We start from the raw sequence: 17,330 nt of genomic DNA, 5'->3' as shown, positions 1-17,330 counted from the left end.
ACCCTAGCCTGACCTGGCCCACATGTGGCTACACTGACTCCCTCTTTCCTAATCCACCACTCGCTAACGCCTCTTTCGCACCAGGAAACCTCCACCCTGGTTTATTGCAAAGATGGAGTCATCCTGTGGTTCTGGGGGCCGCCACCTCATATCCACAAATAGAACATTTTCGCCATTCTCACAGCCTCCCTCTTGCCTCAGAAGAAATGTTTCTCTTTCTGTTCAGTTCAGGGCTCACCTCTGTGTCTTTGCTCTTGGCCCGCCTGCTCCTGCCTTGCCTCTATCTGCACAAGAAATGCCAACTCCTCTTTCCCCATCTCCAAACTCTTCTCTTTGCTTGTAAATACCCTCAAAGTTCTCCCAACTTAAAATAAAACTCTCTTTTGTTCTTGATTTTATTATTTCTCCCCCTCCTTCCTTTCTTTTCCAAGTTACTTCAAAGAGTTGTCTTACCCTTCAGCTCCATCTCCTCATTTCTCGTCCTAAACCACTGGCTATTGTCCTCTGTCTACGGGGAGCTTCTTAAATGCTAAAACCCACTGGGTACCTTTTATCTTCCTCTTTTTTTTTTTTTAAAGATTTATTTGTGCAAACAGAACTGGGGTACAGGCCAGAGGTGCAGGGGCGGTGAGAGGATTCACCAGAGACAGAGTGGGGAACAGAACAGGCAGATGGACAAAGTACACCGCTGAGGGGAGCAGTGGGCGGGTCAGGAGAGGTCTGCCACACCATGTGGTCACCTCCGGGGCAGGCGGGAATCGAACTCGTGCTGATGAGGCTTTAGCTTCTTGGTGCTGTGCTTTAACTTGCTGCGCCACCAGGTAGGGCCCCCTTTCATCCCCCTCTCACTGTCTCTTTTCCAACTATTTAGAGTCCTGAGCCCTCCATCTCCTCCCCCAGGGCAGGGAACCCACAGCAGAGATTCAGAACTGTCCTGAGTGGGCTTCTTTCCCTCTTTCTATTTTTAACACTTCCCAAAATCATAACAGAGAACATAGCTGCTCACCCCCAGCTCCCCTGCAGCAAGTTGAGGTACTAGAAGAAAGATAAGACAAATTCTTGGTCTTAGCTGTTCCAGCCTCTGTTCTTGGCTGTCTATAAACAGCAAAGGTTATCCCTAAGACACGCCATCTTTCCTTGGATTAGCGAGAGTGTACCTGATGATCATAATCAGGTGGGCCTGGATAAAAAAATAACATTGGGCAAATTTATTCAACAAACATTGTTTAATATTTCTTGTTGTGTACACTGGGGTGCCAAGGACTGCAGCTGATTCAGTGGGTACGGGAAGAATAAGAATAAGCTTCCTAGAGCAATTCTCTGAGAAGCAAGATCAACTCCATCTTTTCCTTACCTGCTTATGACCCTTCAGTGGCTTCTAACTGACCACAGCATACAGCCCTGGGTTCTTATCAGGGTTTGCAAGGCAAGCATGCAGGACACAGCCCCTATTTAGTTGTTGAAGCCCAGTTCTCACCCTTCCCACTCTTCCCTCCCCTTTCAACCACAACAGACCGCTTCGGGCCTGGAAATGTGCTGCCTCTGTCATGCTCACAGGCCTTGGCCCACACTGCAGTCTGTGCTGAACATGGTAAGCAAAGGCCTTGTGAGGAGGAGGAGGGAGACGAGAGGAAGGAAAAGGATGAAACACAAGTTCACACTGAGTGTTAATATACTCTTAGCCTTCATAAGGAAAGTCCTGTTTCCCCATTTTACAAATGAGGAAACTGAGGCTGCGGCTTCTTGGTAACTTGCTTCAGCTCACACCGTTAGGAAGTGGTGGAGCCAGGGTTTGAATCCAGGCCTTTCTGACTCCACAGGGCTGGCTTCCGAGGTCTGGTGTCATTCTTTAGAGCTCAGCTTCTAGAGGCAGACAGGGCTGGGTTTGAGTTGGGGGTTCACCACTTCCTAATAGGGTGGCCCTGAGCAAGTCATTCACTCTCCCTAAGCCTCAGTTTCCTCATCTGTGGAATGGAATCAGTAGTAGAAGCTCCCTCAAAAAATGGTTGCAATGAACATGAAAGAATCACTGAAAGAGCTTGGCTTAACGCTTGCCTGGCCGTGCATTCAATGAAGTGGAACGATAGTGTGGCCTCCCTCTCATCACTGAGGAAAATAGGCCTCTCTCTTGCCCTGTCCGAGTTGAGGTTCTGCGTCTTGTCACAGACACAACCTAAAAGCTGCTTCCCCCCGGGACCTCCGGGGCCCAGGCCCGCACAAGTCTGGGGAAGGAAGCTCAGGCAGGCAGAGGAATGGTCTGTAATTGATCTCAGTGAGAGCTGGGCAGCCCTGTCTTCCTCTGTGGGGCCTCAGGAAACACGGTGCTGCCTGATTTATGTCCCTGCTCTACCGAGGATGACCTGGTGCCCTCTCTACGTGTTCCAGCATCAGACAAGGCCATAAAACGGAATTGGTGCTGCCCATTTGTTCCTATCAGGGCCAGCTTCTACACCGTTGCACCCAGCTTAGGTCAATCCCCCCCAGGGCCCTCCCTTGAAAAGCTGGGGTGTGTGGCCACCCTGTGTGATCAGAAGTTCAGGGACATTGTACAGAAGGAAAAGTGTAGTCTCGCGTGCTCAGAAACCATCTATTTGTGATGTTCCCCAGTCCACATTCCCGTGGCTGCTGGCTGCCGCTTACCGCATGTCCCACAGGCCCCTGCCTGAACTGGCCTTTGCCCGCTCGTCAGCGCCACGCCTCGGTTAAGGAGCCGCTTCTTCCGTAGCCTGGTGTAACATCTCTGTACTCCTGCTTTCTGGGCCCGACCACTCTGTTCTCTAATTAGGACAACTTACCACTGGTCTTTCCACCATCTCTCTCCATCTGTCTCCTTCAATCGACTGTAAACTTCTAGAGTGAAAAAGCAGGGTCTGATTCATCTGTGTCCCTAGTCCCTCGGGCAGAGGTTGGCCCAGTGGACCTCCCATAAGCCTTAGAGGAATGAATAAGGGCATGGATGAATGAGCAGATGAGAGAATGAATAAGCAGTGAATGAACAGAGATGGGAGGTTTATCATGAGTATCTAATGCGGTCATTTTTTTTGTTTTTGTTTTTCTCTGTGGTCATTTTAAAATAAAGAACAGGGTTTCTTAAACAGAACCCCTAAAGGTCCACTAAGGAGAATGTAATTAGATATTAGTATCTTAGAAAAGACATTATTAATTCTATGTTATGATCACTTCCTTGTGCTAACAGCCAGGAGGTTAAATCACCTTCTGAAGTTGATCAGTGATTTGGTGATGTGGCCCTTAGACTAGTCCCCAAACCTCCTAATTTCATAATCTTCAGCCTTAAGTGAGCCTTCTGAGCTTGACTTCCAAAAAGACTTTTGCAAGTCTTTTTGGGGTTATTTTAAACTATCTAGAAGGTTTTATTAGCAACAATATGATTGCTCCATAACAGAAAAAGTGATCTGAACATCTCAAACTTTGCAGTTCTAAAAGCAAGTAAGTATAAAACTATGATGGTGCACCCCTTTCCTCTCTAAGCCTCACTTTTCTCATCTGCAAAATGGGCATAATAGCGCCTGCCCTGACATAATGCATATTTTCTACTTTCAGCTCTGAGGTTTATTACGGCTCTCCATGTCATTGTTAGTCCCAGCTATTTGCAGGGCTCTCCGTAGAAGGTTTACCCATCTCTACCCTGACACTTGCAGTACAAGGAGTTGTCATGGGGCTGATTGATGTGATCTTTTGCAGAACTCCTTATGGGGGTGGGACAGCATATCTCACTGCCTCCTTGGCATTAGCTTAGGCCATTGCTTGTCACTTTGGTCAATGGAGTGTGGCTAGAGGAGACATAAGCCATACCCTGGCTAAAGTTTCAAGAACCATTGTCCAGTTCAACTATTTTTCATGTGTCTCTGCATTAATCTGGATACCCTGTGTTAGCTTTTTTAGCGCTGATGTGTCCAGGCTTGGCACAAAGCTGCCATCCAATAACAATGTTTTCAATGAATGAGCAATGTGTTCAATGAATGAGTAAAATAATGAGTTAAATTTAACTTCTCTAAACATCAGTGCTAAACAAGGACCATATTTAAAAGAACTAAAAGGTAAAGTAGGGGTGAAAATAAAAAATCAGAAAGCATGCCAAGTGTTCAAGCCAAAGTTCTAGAATAATGAGTATGACACAGGTCCAGTATTAACCTTTTCATTTCTGAATGATGCAGATGTCTGGGGGTACTCAGAGAAAAAAATTTGGGATGAAGGGGAAGTGAAAGGAATCTTAGGGGGACATGGGGAGGCAATCAAAATGTCTAACAAGCATCTGAGGGATGTGCTGGTGCAAACCAGCTGAAAGTCAGCCCTGTCTGTAAAATGGGGAACTGATTCCTGGTTGATCATACAGAGTTCTGCAAAAGGTCATGTCAATCAACTCCATGGCATGCTAGGAGAGGCAGGTCTAGAAAGAAAACATCAGAAGCTTTGAAAATATTAGGACTGAAATGACTCAACTTCACCTTCCTGTTCTCCCACACCAACCCCTATCCTTGAACAGATTAGACAAACCCTAGTAATAAGTTCCAGGTGTATGCAGAGAGGGTGGGGGCGGGGGATCCAGTTCAATATGAAAAGGTATCAACATCTGAAGAATTGTGGGGGCAGGGTTGTGAGGGGAGAACAGGAACTGGTGGCAGAAGAGACTACATCTCCAGAAGATTCTGGAAAGTTAGGAGTAGGGGAAGTAAGGGCCCCTCCCATCAATGGGCTGGTTTGCTGCCCACCCCTACCCCAGTGTTTAAGACCTTAGATCCTCCCCTCCTCTCTGTTCCCAAAGTTCCCTGACACAAAAACTTATCCAAATGAGCACGGAGACTCTGCAGCTGTCTGGTCTCGAACCCCCAGATCAGGACTCTTGATTCGCTTCTCCCTGGCTCCCAAGCAGGCCTTGGGAAACCGATCTCACATGCCTGGAAGAAGCAGCCGTTGGGAGTAAAGACTGCCCTCCAGGGCCAGATAAGAAAGAAAGATGCCCTCCAACTGACATTAACACAAAAGGAATTTACTGTACGGATAGGCTGTGTCAGAGTCCAAGGCTGGGAACGCACTCAAGAGGCAATCAGGACCCTCAGCACCCTAGAAATCCAGGTACTGGCATGGCTTACTTCCTTGCTGCAGGCAGAATGCCCGTTTATCCCAGAACACAAGGTGGGAAATGCCCATCCCTGACACGCCTGTGTTTACATCACCTCCGTGGAAGGGAGCAGGCAGCGTCAGGAGGTGAGGCTGCAGTTCAGGGGATGGGGTGGGGCTGCTTCACTGGGCACCAGGTCCCCACCCTGACAGGTCATCTTTCTGGGACGAGGGGCAGATTCTCGGTTGTGCTTGGGGGCCATTCCTATGAGCGGCATGGGGCAGACAGTCACCTTCTCCATGAGACTTGGCCAATGCCACTCAGCTTAAAATATGGCACACCGGGGCCCTCCCTAGTGGCACAGCAGATTAAAACACAGCACTAAGAAGTTAAAGACACTTCAGCATGAGTTTGATCCCTGCCCCAGAGGTGACCCACATGGCACAGCAGACCATCTTGACCACCTCCCTGTGATCCCTGCAGCAGTGTATTTCTTGAAATCTACCAGTTCTGCCACTGTCTGGTGAATCCTCTCACACACATACACACCCCCTGCACCTCTGGCCTGTACCCTAGTTCTGCATGCATAAATAAATTCTTTTTTTTAAATAAAAAGGCACAGCAGCCCAAGTGATTCCTATATCTTTCCCTCTTGCCCATTTTGGACTTATGAAATTGAGGTCATTGTGCCAAAGAGTAGCAGAGGTAAAGCCCATGGCCTGAGTCTCCAGTGAAGGTTTGGAGAACTGCAGATGATGAATAAGACGGTTCTTCTCCCACACTGATTTGCCCGCTAGACGATGACCTAATTACTTGTGCCAGAAGAGACAGAGTCTCCAGAAGATTCTGGAGCATTGGCCCTGGCACGTAGAAGTGCAGGGTGATTATTTACTGAATGAGGAAGGATTGTGTTTCTAAATCCCTATAGATTTAGAAACTTGGTAAAAAAAAAAAAAAGGAAAGAAAGAAAGAGCAGTAGTAAGTAAATTTGTGGAGCACTTAGTATCACAAATCTTTGCTTGTATTAAGTCATTCACTTCCACATCAAGTCAGTGAACTGAATATTAGTATCCCCTTTCCTAGATAAGATGCAGAGGCCCAGAAAGGTTCAGAAATTCATTTAAGTTCCCTGGCTTAGGGGCAGAACCAGTGAAAGTCTCAGCAGCCTGGCCACACAGCCTTCCCATTCAACCTACGCACTGTCCAGCCTGGAGTCGTCAGTCTACCCCAGACTTAGTGAGTCAGAAGTTGGGGCTGGGACCCAAGGATCTGCATTTGCATAAGCTCCACAGGTGATTCTGCTGCCCAGATAAAACTAGCCTACAACTGTGAATCAGAACAATTAGCCAGGGTCATGTGACTAGAAGAAATAGGCTGCTTCCGGGATTTTAAAGTTTACCTGATTCTCTGAACACAAGGCCTGCTGAATAATGCTGACAGTCGCTTCCCTTTTGTGAGAAGGGAACACAGACCCAGATCAAGTCCCTACTGCCTTGGCGACCTGAGAGCAGAAGCCCAGGGGACCTGTCTGCAGTCTCCCTAAGGGGCTCTCACCACAGGCCAGCGTCCTGGGCACAGCCACGCCAGGCTGTGTACCTGCCTCTCTGGACTTTGATCTCCCATTTGACCTCCTTCTCACCCCTGCTCTGATCTGACAACTCCTGCTGGGATGACCCCATCTCTGACCCCAGCCTGCCCCAGTTTTCAGCCTCACTGCTCCAGGCTGATCTCTCAGGGGATGATAGCTCCAAGTAGGACAATATTCGTATCTGCCAGGAATCAGGAGAGCAAGATGTCACCTCTTCTAATGATGTAGTGACGAATGGAAGAGTCATATCCCAAGAACTGTGACTTTGAGTGGCAGAGTCAGGTATCCTAAACCAACGTTGACACCTCACTGAGTGTGGGTGTAGAGACAGTGAGAAAGAAAAAGCTGGAGCAAATGGAACAAACTACTTTCATTCACTGAAAATATGGCTATTGAGAGCTGATTCCAAGATGACTTCTGCATTACACTGGGAGCAAAAATAAGGTGGTGGGGAATGAAGAAGTTGTCTCTGCCCCCGAGGACTTCTCTTATGCCTGATTCCCATCCAAAGAAGATAATATGTCAAAAAGTAGTCAGTGAATTGGACCAAAGAGAAAAGAGGCTACAGATTGCATTTGCAGAGAAGGGGGTGGTTCTAGCTTCTGCCAGTCACCAAAGTCCACAGATATTGGGCTGGCCCATGGAAGTCTGGGGGAGTTGGTGATGAGCTTCAGAACATAAACACCTTTTAAAAATCTGGATGTGTCTGTGCGCCAGAGATGATGCCGAGGGTGGGCAGTCTTCCTGGAGGGCAGCATCAGGGCACATACCCTAAACGAGTTTGCTCTGTGGTCTTAGACAAGTCATATTCCTTCTCTGGGCCCTGACAGGTCCAAGCCATTTCTTCTCTCTCTGCATGCCCAGCTCCTCAGAGTATTTGTAAGTGCTTATTGAATGAAAGAAATCCCTGAAGTTCCTTCCAGCTCAGTTCTGATCTTGTAAACCTATGATTTGGAAACATTTTTGGGAAAGAATGGGACTGGCCAAGAAAAAAAAGTTTAGTTCCGTTCCTGGGGAATCCCAGGCTACATTCCATTTCACAAGTGTGTGAGCTGTCTCTCCCACCCCTTCTTTCTTCATCGCCTGCCTTCTTCCCCATCTACTCCCAAACATGTTGTTGTCGGTTGAAGCCTGTCCTCTAGAAAAGATATGTTCAAATCCTATTCCCTGGTACTTGTGAATGTGATCTTATTTGGAAATAGGGTCTGAGGTATAATTAAGTTAAGATGAGGTCGTCCTGGGTTAGTATGGGCATAAAGCGCTAGGACTGGTGTTCTTTTGAGGAGGAAATTTGGACACACAGGGAGCGTGCTTTGTCCTGGAAAGTAGAAATTAGAACGATGTACCCATAGCCCAAGGTGTGCCAAGGGTTTCTGGAAAATTCCAGAAAATAGGAGAGAGACATTGAAGAAATCCCTTTTTGAGTTCCAAAGAAGAAATTAACCCTGCTGACACCTTGATTTTAGACTTCTGATCTCCTAAACTGTGAGTGTATAAATGCATTGTTTTAGGATACCCAGTCTGTGATGTTTTTGTTATGGCATCCATGGAAATACAGCTATCCAAGGGCATTATTTGTGCTCACTAATGCATGTTAACAGAACCCTGGAAAGTTCCAGTGGCCCTGACATCTCTCCAAATGTTTGTTGAAGATGAGTCATTGCAGTGCCTATTGGGGTTCTCTGAAACCTGAAGCCTGAATCACCCATGGGAGAAAGAGGAAGCCTTCCACATGATTGTTTAGTAAGAAAAGGATATTGGGGGCAGGGAAGAGAGTTGCCAGCTGCTTTTTTTTCCCCACTGGGGACAGCCCAAGGAAAAAAAGGGGCTTTCATCATGATGACAGGATGTCACAGTCATTTACTTTCACTCATTCAGTAAATATATATGGAGCACTTGTGGTGCAGAACAGGGCATGGCTAGGCACTGGTCGGGGCATGGCCCATGGTTGGGGAAAGAATGCTAAGGAAATATAACACGCATTCTGAAGTCTGTGAACTGGGGTTGGTGGCCTGAGACATGGTAGATTATTAGCATGGACTTTGGAATCAAACAGTCCTAGCTTAGATCCAAGCTCCGCTCCTAACCTTCATTGTGATCTTGGACAAATAACGATCTCTCTGGGCCTTCAGCTTACTCTAGGTTTTAAATAAGATGATGTGAATAGCAGCCAGCCAGGCTAAGTACTCCAAAAGCTTACTTTCGTTATCAGAGAGCAAAGATAGCTCCATAAAAGAGCAAGATGATTAGGCTCCAGCAGGACTTCTGAACTCCAGGTCCCAGCACTCCTGGGTGAATGCTCAGGACGACTCCTGCGCAAGTTAGTCTGTTTTCACAAACAATGTACCTATGGCTCAGGGATAGAAGTTTGGCCAAGTTCACACAACAAGAAATGTGGCAGAGTTGGGATTCAAACTAGAGGCCATGCACATATTCCTGGGCAACATTTAATCACAAGTAGGGGTAGTAGAACACCATATGCTTGGGAAAGAACTAGAGCACTTTGCTTAAGACTGTGCTTACCTCTAGAGAAAGTACATTGTTCAGATTTTATTTGTATGTTTATTTTGTTTAATTAGCTAATACAGGGCCTCCCTAGCGGTGCAAGAGTTAAAGTTTCAGCACTATCAAGTTACTACCAGCTACTGCAGCTTGAGTTTAATCCCTGGCCCGGGAGCTGACCCACATGGCCCAGCAGACTTCTGTCTTACCTGCTGCCCCCTGTAGATCCACCTTTTCTGCTTCCCACTCTGTCTCTGCTGAATATTCTCACCACCCACACCTCTGGCCTACACCCCAGTTCTTGTATGCATAAAAATAAATCTTTAAAAAAATAATTAGTCACAGGTGATTTGGTGATGGGAAGCCCATGGAGATTACAACTGAGGTGGAAAAAGGCACAAAATTATATAAAAATAAATTTTATTATTAAAAAAAAAATTAGCACCTACATCTCTACTGCTTACTGCAAAGTATTCTAAATACTTTGTTATTAATTTACTTAATCCACCTAAGAAATGGGAACTGTATTATTCCCATTTTGTAAATGTAGCAATTAAAACAGAGAGATTAAGCAACTTTCCCAAGTCACACAGAGAGTGAGTAGCAGAAACAGAATTCACACTTATTCCTTTGACTCCAGAGACAAATTTCATAAGCGCCAGTACTGTGTTATCTTTCAGGTGCAGTGGTAGTTGGCTGGTGAAATATGCATGTTAGAGGAAGGGAGGAAGATTAACACCCCCACATATTAGCCACATATTGGTGCTATTGCTGCAATAAGATGGTGAGTAATTTGACCCACAGAAGGTGAATGACAGGATGGCGGCTGTTTAGCTCTGTGTTTCTGAGTCAACAGCTTCTCATCCCCTGGCCCACTTCCTGAAAATTCCTTGCGCCTCAGCTTTGGAAACCCTTTGAGTGCAAAGAGCTCATTTCCTGTGGCCAGGAAGGACGGGACAAGTTCCTCTCCCTCATTAAGGCACTCATAAAAGTGTTTCAAGGAGCCTGACTTATGGCTCCACTGTTTGTCAAGCTTCCCTTCTGCAAGGAGCCACTCGGTAATTTGGTGCTAGGAAATGTGCAGGAGAAACCAGCTCCTTTGAGTCCAGGAATTATTTATGATCCTAAGAAGAGAGAATGTCATCTGGAGAGATAACAAGCCTCTCCCAGCACAACAGGCTGTTTAATATGCCGCGAGGGATGGGAAGCAGGTTCAGAATTCCAAAGCCAGTTAGGAAATCTTGAGAGATTCTGTACAGGTGGGTTTGTCTGATCCTATAAAAGCGCCAGGGTCATAAAAGCCAGCATCTTACCTCTGAGGTAGAGCTTGTGCTAGATGCTGCTTACACATTAATTCAGTTAATTTTTTTCACCTACCATCCTGTTTTATAGATGAGACAACTGAAGCACAGAGAGGTTAATTAACTTGTCCGAGGTGGCACAGCTAGTAGCCAAGTCAGGATTTTAGCCCCAGCAAATCTGCTTCAGTCACAGCTTAGGAAGAAATAGGTTTTAAGTTAGTCCAGTGAGGTAAAATGAATATATATCCAAAGTTACCTTTGTTAATCCCTTAAAATGCCTGTAAAGTTAAGTATGTTTGTCTTGAGGCTTATGATCTTGTCCAATAATTTGTTAGAGAATCACTGAGCTAACCTAAAGGAAGGAGCAAAAGGAAAATCTATATACACTTATGCTTTTAAAATATTCTGCCTTAAGGCAGACTATCAAATTCCAAATGATAAACATGCAGAGACAGAGAATTTGCAAATGCTCGTATTCCTGCAGGGATGACTCCATTCTCTCTCAATGTTTAGCCCCCATGACTTTAATGTATATCACCAGCACATGACAATTTGCTGTAGGATTAAGAGAGAGCATAGTCACATCCTTAAAGAAGAGGAAAGTTGTATTAGAGACAAGCCTAAATTAAATGAACCTGGTATAATGAAACACCATAAACTAGCATTAGAGCCAAATAAACCTCGATTTGAACCCTAAAATCTGCTACTTACTAGCTGTGAAACTTGGGCAATTTGCTTAACTTTCCAAAGTCTTCATTTCTTCATCTGTAAAGTGGTTCACATAACCCTGTTGAAAATAATGAACTTTAAAGTTTATAAAACAGTGAGTGTATCTATAAATCTTACTAAATAAGAACTAGTTTTTAATGCCTATTTGCCTTATTTTTCCTCATCTGCAATATGGGCATAACTATTCTACCTAGTAACCTCAAAAATCATTGTAAAGAAATACTGAAACACTGTGCAGAGATTGTGTGAGGATTTTCTCAGCTGCTTGGTGTACCTGTAAGTGTGAGGAAGTGCTGGAGACCCCTGCTGGCAACAGTCCTGGATCTAAAATCAGAAAGGCTTAGGGCGCCATTTTTGTCACTTTCATTAGCAGTGTGGCTTTGGGCAAGTGACCTAGCCTCCCTGAGCCTCCTTCCCCTTCTATCAAGTGTGGTTAACGGTACTAACATCACAGGGTTACCAGGAGAATCATATGCTGCAGAAAAGTGTTATGCACGTGGTAAACGCTCAAGAAATGTTTGTGGATTTAAATATTTTTCAGCTGAGCCAGATTCAACCTCTCTCCTTCCTCGTTGTGGGAAAAGTGCCGGAACTCAGGTAGGGGAGATGCTCCCGGGGGGCCACTGGGCTCCAATACCTCCCCGCTCCACCCCCCCTCGTTGCCATGGCCACCGGTTCAGGCCCGGAGCAGCACCTAGGCGTGTTCAGCTCAATCCCCGCCTTCCCAGAGTGACCATTGGCTGGAGGGGCCACGTGACATGTGCTGGTATGCTAATATATGGTAATCGCCCAACGCCCCTCCTCCCCAGGCCGTGTCCGAGTAGCCAGCAGGGTGCGCGGCGCCGAGCCGAGGGGGCGGGCTGAGGGGCGGCCCCCGGGAGAGAGCGGCCAGGTGGAGGAGGAGCGCGAACGCGACCGCAGGTAACGGGCGGGCGCGTGCGCGCTGGGGCTGGCTCGCTGCGGACGGGCAGCGTGCGGGGGGACTTGGGCCGCCGCGCCGCTGGCTTAACCCTTTGGGCACCCAGCTGTCACGGCTGGGCCGGAGCGCGACGGCCGGGCCGCGTCGCGCGACGAGGGGCATTGCCGTGGGTACGGGCAGCCGGTCGGCAGGCGGCCTGACCTGGGATCCGCGGCGTGGGGCCCGCGCGGGGACCCGGCCCTCTGGGCCGGCGACCGACTGGCCACGGGTGCCCAGGGCCGGGACCCAGCCGCAACGAAGGCGGCCGGCGGGAGAGCCCCGGAGCCAGGACTTGCGGGCCACTGCGGGGGACAGACTGAAGTACCAGCTCTGGCCGGCTTTCTCCGGGGGCTGAGTTCCTTCCACGCAGAGGGCCTGGCGCGGCCTGCGATGCCTCAGCTCAGCTCATCTCGCAGAATGCAAGGAGACCCGAGGGTCGGGCCTGACCCTGGCGCCCACTCCTAGCCACGGCCTGACAGCCCAGCCGCTGGCCCAGAGTCAAGCTGGGGCCCCGCAGTAGGACCAAAGCAAGACTGGTGCTGGGGGCTGCCAGCGTAGGGAGCTGGGGATTGTTGGTGCTGGGAGGAGAGGACAATCCCCTAAAGGAAAAGCAGGCCAAGAAGTGCCAGGTTTGAGAAGGAGGGTGCCCAAGAAAGGCAATGGCCCCTTGTTTTCTGAGCTGGGATGTTGACCAGACACTTATGGGAAAAGGTCACTGCTGGACACCTGGATCGGGTCTGTCATGTCCAGAAGAAGCGGCTGTTTTGCGTGAGTTTTTGATAAATTTCTTCTAAGGCAAGGTGTAAATTCATCTTCTTCCCTCGATCTCTTCCCTGCACTACCCACCCCCCTACCCCCAAGGTCTGCTACAAAAGTGTCTTCTTTTAATGATCCCCCTTACCACCACTGCTTCACAGACTGGTGGTAGCTCACGGTGTAATTCAGTTCTCACCACAATAGAAATGGTAGGATGGGCCATGTGCCTCCAATATTAAGCTTACCCTGGGAGTTTCTCAGAAGTGTGGGGAGGGGGGATGTGTCTGTCACCAGCACGGATGAAAAACTGGCTCATGTGCCAGCAATGTCAATAGAATTTCCTTTATGAATCAAAGCCATTGCCTCTAAATCAAGGGGAAAACGTGGTTACACATGAAAAGTACCAGGAACCAATTTGATTTTTGCAAGTGAAGTGCAAATTGCACTTCATGCTGCTCTTGATGTCTTTTATCACACAACAAACACTTTTATATGCTAGGCATCCTGGGAATGCAAAGATGAATAAGATAATTAGTCCTTGTCTTCAAAGAAGTAGTGGGAGAGATGGAAATAAAATTGCCAGTAAAGTCATAACAGCCTAATAGATGTGAATATAAAGAGCTGTGGGGGCACAGAGGAGGGAACAATTAACTGCCTCGGAGGGACAGGGAAGTCTTTCCAGAGAAGAGCGAGTTTAAGGAAGGTCTTGAAGGGTGAATAGGAGTTTCCCTTGCAGACAAGACTGGGAAAGACAGGAAGGGCAGCCAAAGCAGAAGAAACAGAACCCAGATGCTGAAAGAACATGGTAGCTCTAAGAAATGGACTTAGACGGTAGCCTTGATTTTGTTCCCCTTTCTCCATTGTGTAACTCAAAAAGTAACCTAGAATTTCTACTTCCCACCATAGTGTTTCACTGGTTTGCTCCCCTTCCCCCCCCTCCTCAGTTTTCCTGATCCTCACTCTTAGTCTCTGACCCTCAGATCTTTCCATATAAATGTCGAGGATAATGGAAAGGGATTGCTTATAGTAACTCCCAGCTAAAGGGCCTAAAAATTAAGCGTAATGTGTAGCCCTGGAGGTGTCATCTGGGAGGACAAACCTAAACCATACCTTGAGAGGAAAATAACCATACAGTAAGGTCACAACTGGGAAGCAATGCTCAGAGTCAAATCGGTGAGGTCAGACCTGTGAGTAGTTAGATGAGAAACTGAGAGGATCTGGACTGTGGCGGGGGCAGAAGAGGCAGATCAGGACGAGGCTGTGCATCACACAAGTGATGGAGCCCACTGGGATGTAGTGCCAGTGCGCAGAACAGGGCCGGGCTTGACAGCTGCCGGCTACTGTGTGGGGAGTGGCGGCAGCGTCCGCTCAGTGGACCATTTCCAGTACATTCTTCTTTCAGTTCACTGCCTCCTCACTAGTATTCTCTTCCTGCTTTCTACCATGATGCTTTCATTGGACTGCTTTTGCTGACGTCTTAACTACCAGAGCAGAGAAAAACCTGTTCTGCTGCCGTAGCATCCACCTCTGGAACTATAAATAGTGTGTTTTACCTCACAAGATGTCAACTAGCCAGCCTATTTTTACTTTCTGATCATTTGGAAACAGAGAGGATGGGCCAAGAGTTGTAACATAGACCTCACCCCCCAAACTCGCCTAGTGTTTGAATCACTTAATAGTCGTTTAGCTTTGCTCACACCAACATTTATTTTGAGAGTGGTTTACAGTACATTTTGGCAAATCCCTTATCTTGGACTATATGATGTGAGGAAGGTGAAACTGGGAGGTCTGCCTGATGTACCCTGCTGAGGTGGCCGGTTCTGTGAGCGCTAGGGAATCTCAGTGCTACGTGAGCACTCTTCCCAGTCAGCCTGTCTACTGAGCACCTGCTTGTGAGTAAGTACCCTGCTGTGTTTGGGGTGTGGAGGGGACAGCAAAATGAGAGGTGGTGCAGCATGCGAGTTATTCTCAGCTAGGCAAGGATTTGGATCACAGTTCCTCAGTTGCTCTGGCAAGTTGTTTGACATTGTTTCTTCATCTGTAATAACTCCACCTACTTCATATGGTGTGACAGTTACAGGTAAGGCAGTAATGCAGCAAATCTTCGAAGTGCTAAGCATGTGGCATTATAGGAGTTGAAAAAAGAGAACAACCGTGTAGAACTATGATTATCAAGGAAGACTTTTTCAGAGGCTTGGTGAATGTTGCTATGTGGAGAGAAGGAAGGTAGAAAGGAATTCTAGACAGAAAAAAATGATGTTCATAAAACACAGGGCTGGAATATGGAGGGAAGTTCTCAGGGGTCAATCCATAGTGTTCCCAGTCTGTCAAGATAGCAAAGTTTCAGTCGCGGAGCTGGAAAATTAGGAGGTTTGGTCAAAGAGCGATTTTATAGACACTGAATGCTGAGCTAAAGAATAGGACTTTTAGCCTGTGTGACGGGAAGTCTGAAGACAGTTGGTTGTAGGATTGTAAAAGCATTTAGGAGGATTCTCCTCCTGGTTGTAGGATTGTAAAAGTATTTAGGAGGATTCTCAACCACAGTGTGGAAAAGAAACCTTAGGAGGGATAAAAAGACAACTGTACAGCCTGCTACTTGATTGTTTAAATAGTCTAGGTGTGAGAAAATAAAGGATTGAATTAAGAGATGGCAATGAAAATAAAGAGATGAGTCCAGTAAGCACATAGAGGAGAAATGAACTTCATGACTGACTGGATATGGAGGACAAGACAAAGGAAGAATCAAATACAGCCTTGCACATTGGTGACAAGATTAACAGAATTAGGACAGAAAGGAAAGCCAGTTTGAGGGAGAAGAAGAGCATTGAAGGGCTCGATATCATGAGGTGACAGTGGAACTTGTAAGTGGACATATCCCTTAAAGGTGTCTGGAAGTAGAAGGCTAGAGTTCAAAAGAGAGAAGTCAAGGAGTCTTATTATAGAAGGTGATAATTGAAGCCACATGATTAACTTAGTTCACCAGTGGTAATAGCACACAAATAGAGTACAGCAGACCAAAGATTGAGGCCTGAAGATTATCCACATTTGGGGAGGTAGGGAGCATAAATGGGGACATAATGATAAAAAATAAGTCATATCAGAAAACTAGGGGACTTATGATTTATTCATCAGCAAATGTTTTCTCACTGTTTGTGTATCTGATAGGTGCAAGGCTGATCGAAGCTGCTATTAACCCTGAGGGTGTATTAGCACAGAAGTGAAGCCAAGAGAGGGTTTGAAGCTAGAAAAATGGGTTGGTGATATGAAATTGTGCAGAGAAAGTGGGAAACATCCATCTTACTTAGTAAGGAGGAAATCATCCATAACTTTGGAAACTAATAGCTTCAGTTCAGTGGAGGGTGGGCAAGGGGATATTGAACACCAGCTCAGAAAAGATTGTGGCAAGTGATGCAGGTAAGAAATGGAGAGTGTCTAGATCACCCTGTGCACACTGGGCAGTACAAGAAAGGAGAGAAATAGCAGGTGGCTTGAGGAGGTAGAAGAGTCAAGCCAGAGCTTTGATCTCCGTCGTCCTTTTATTATTTTGGTTTTCCTAGAATAGCATCCTCATTCTTTCGTAAGTGTTTCAGCAGTTCATTTCTTAAGCTGACTGTGTTGATAATTGCCTGCATATTTCACTGAACAAGACTGCTGTAACGGCCATTTAATGAGTGCTTTGGACACTGTGTGCATTTAGCCTTCACAATACTGGATTATAACCACATAACCCCTTGGGCGCTTGGAGAGGCTAAGTCGGTTGTCTAAGGACACATAATGACCGACAGAGATCGGACCAGCACTGACTGTGCACCTCCTCGGAAGGACCACATGTCACTGGCACTGTACCTGAGGTAGGGCAGGGGAACAAGCAGCCTGCATGCTGACAGGCCCTTTGTTGAGAGGGGGCTGCAAGCTTGCTTTAATTCAATTCTCTTGTCCCCCTTAAGAAACACTTTTTTTTTTTAAAGATTTATTTATTTGTGCATACAGAACTGGGGTACAGACCAGAGGCTCAGGGGCGGTGAGAGGCTTCACCAGAGACAGAGTGGGGAGCAGAACAGGCAGATCGACGAAGTACACTGCTGAGGGGAGCAGCGGGTGGGTCAGGAGAGGTCTGCGCACCATGTGGGTCCCCTCCGGAGCAGGCGGGAATCGAACTCATGCGGAAGTGGCTTTAGATTTTCAGTGCAGTGCTTTAACCCGCTGCACCATCAGGGAGGGCCAGAAACACTTTTTTTTTTTTTTAACAAAAAACCTGCCTTTTTGTTTTGCACTGTGCCATAAATTTAGAGCCAGTTCTGCTCGAAAGTACTGAGCCGCCTGGAACCTACATTCTGCACTGTGTCATTTGGGTGGTGCAGCCTAGAGTCCTCGCTGCATCATGGTACAGAGGACATCTATGTCCTCTCATTCTGC

The 17,330-nt window shown here is 47.0% G+C and overlaps 1 protein-coding gene across 3 annotated transcripts in view; it reads left to right on the top strand.

Moving 5' to 3' along the window:
- The first annotated feature begins 12,057 nt into the window (after positions 1 to 12,057).
- Positions 12,058 to 17,330, top strand: part of PHC2 (polyhomeotic homolog 2 (Drosophila)) — an 83,562-nt gene continuing 78,289 nt past the window's right edge. The window contains exon 1 of one of the 3 annotated variants that reach the window (XM_012722459.1): positions 12,058 to 12,121. Coding sequence is in view for 2 of the 3 variants with exons in the window: in XM_012722458.1 (XP_012577912.1) it covers positions 12,843 to 12,926 (84 nt within the window). In the remaining variant the exon portion in view is untranslated. Of the gene's footprint in view, positions 12,122 to 12,670; positions 12,927 to 17,330 lie in introns of those variants that run through there. The other 2 variants (XM_012722458.1, XM_004678764.2) reach the window with 2 other exon arrangements.

This window comes from Condylura cristata, unplaced genomic scaffold (genome assembly GCF_000260355.1).
Source record: "Condylura cristata isolate star-nosed mole 26May11 unplaced genomic scaffold, ConCri1.0 scaffold00008, whole genome shotgun sequence".
NCBI lineage: Eukaryota > Metazoa > Chordata > Mammalia > Eulipotyphla > Talpidae > Condylura > Condylura cristata.
The sequence above is the reverse complement of the archived record's forward strand: the minus strand, read 5'-3'. Positions and strand labels throughout refer to the sequence as shown.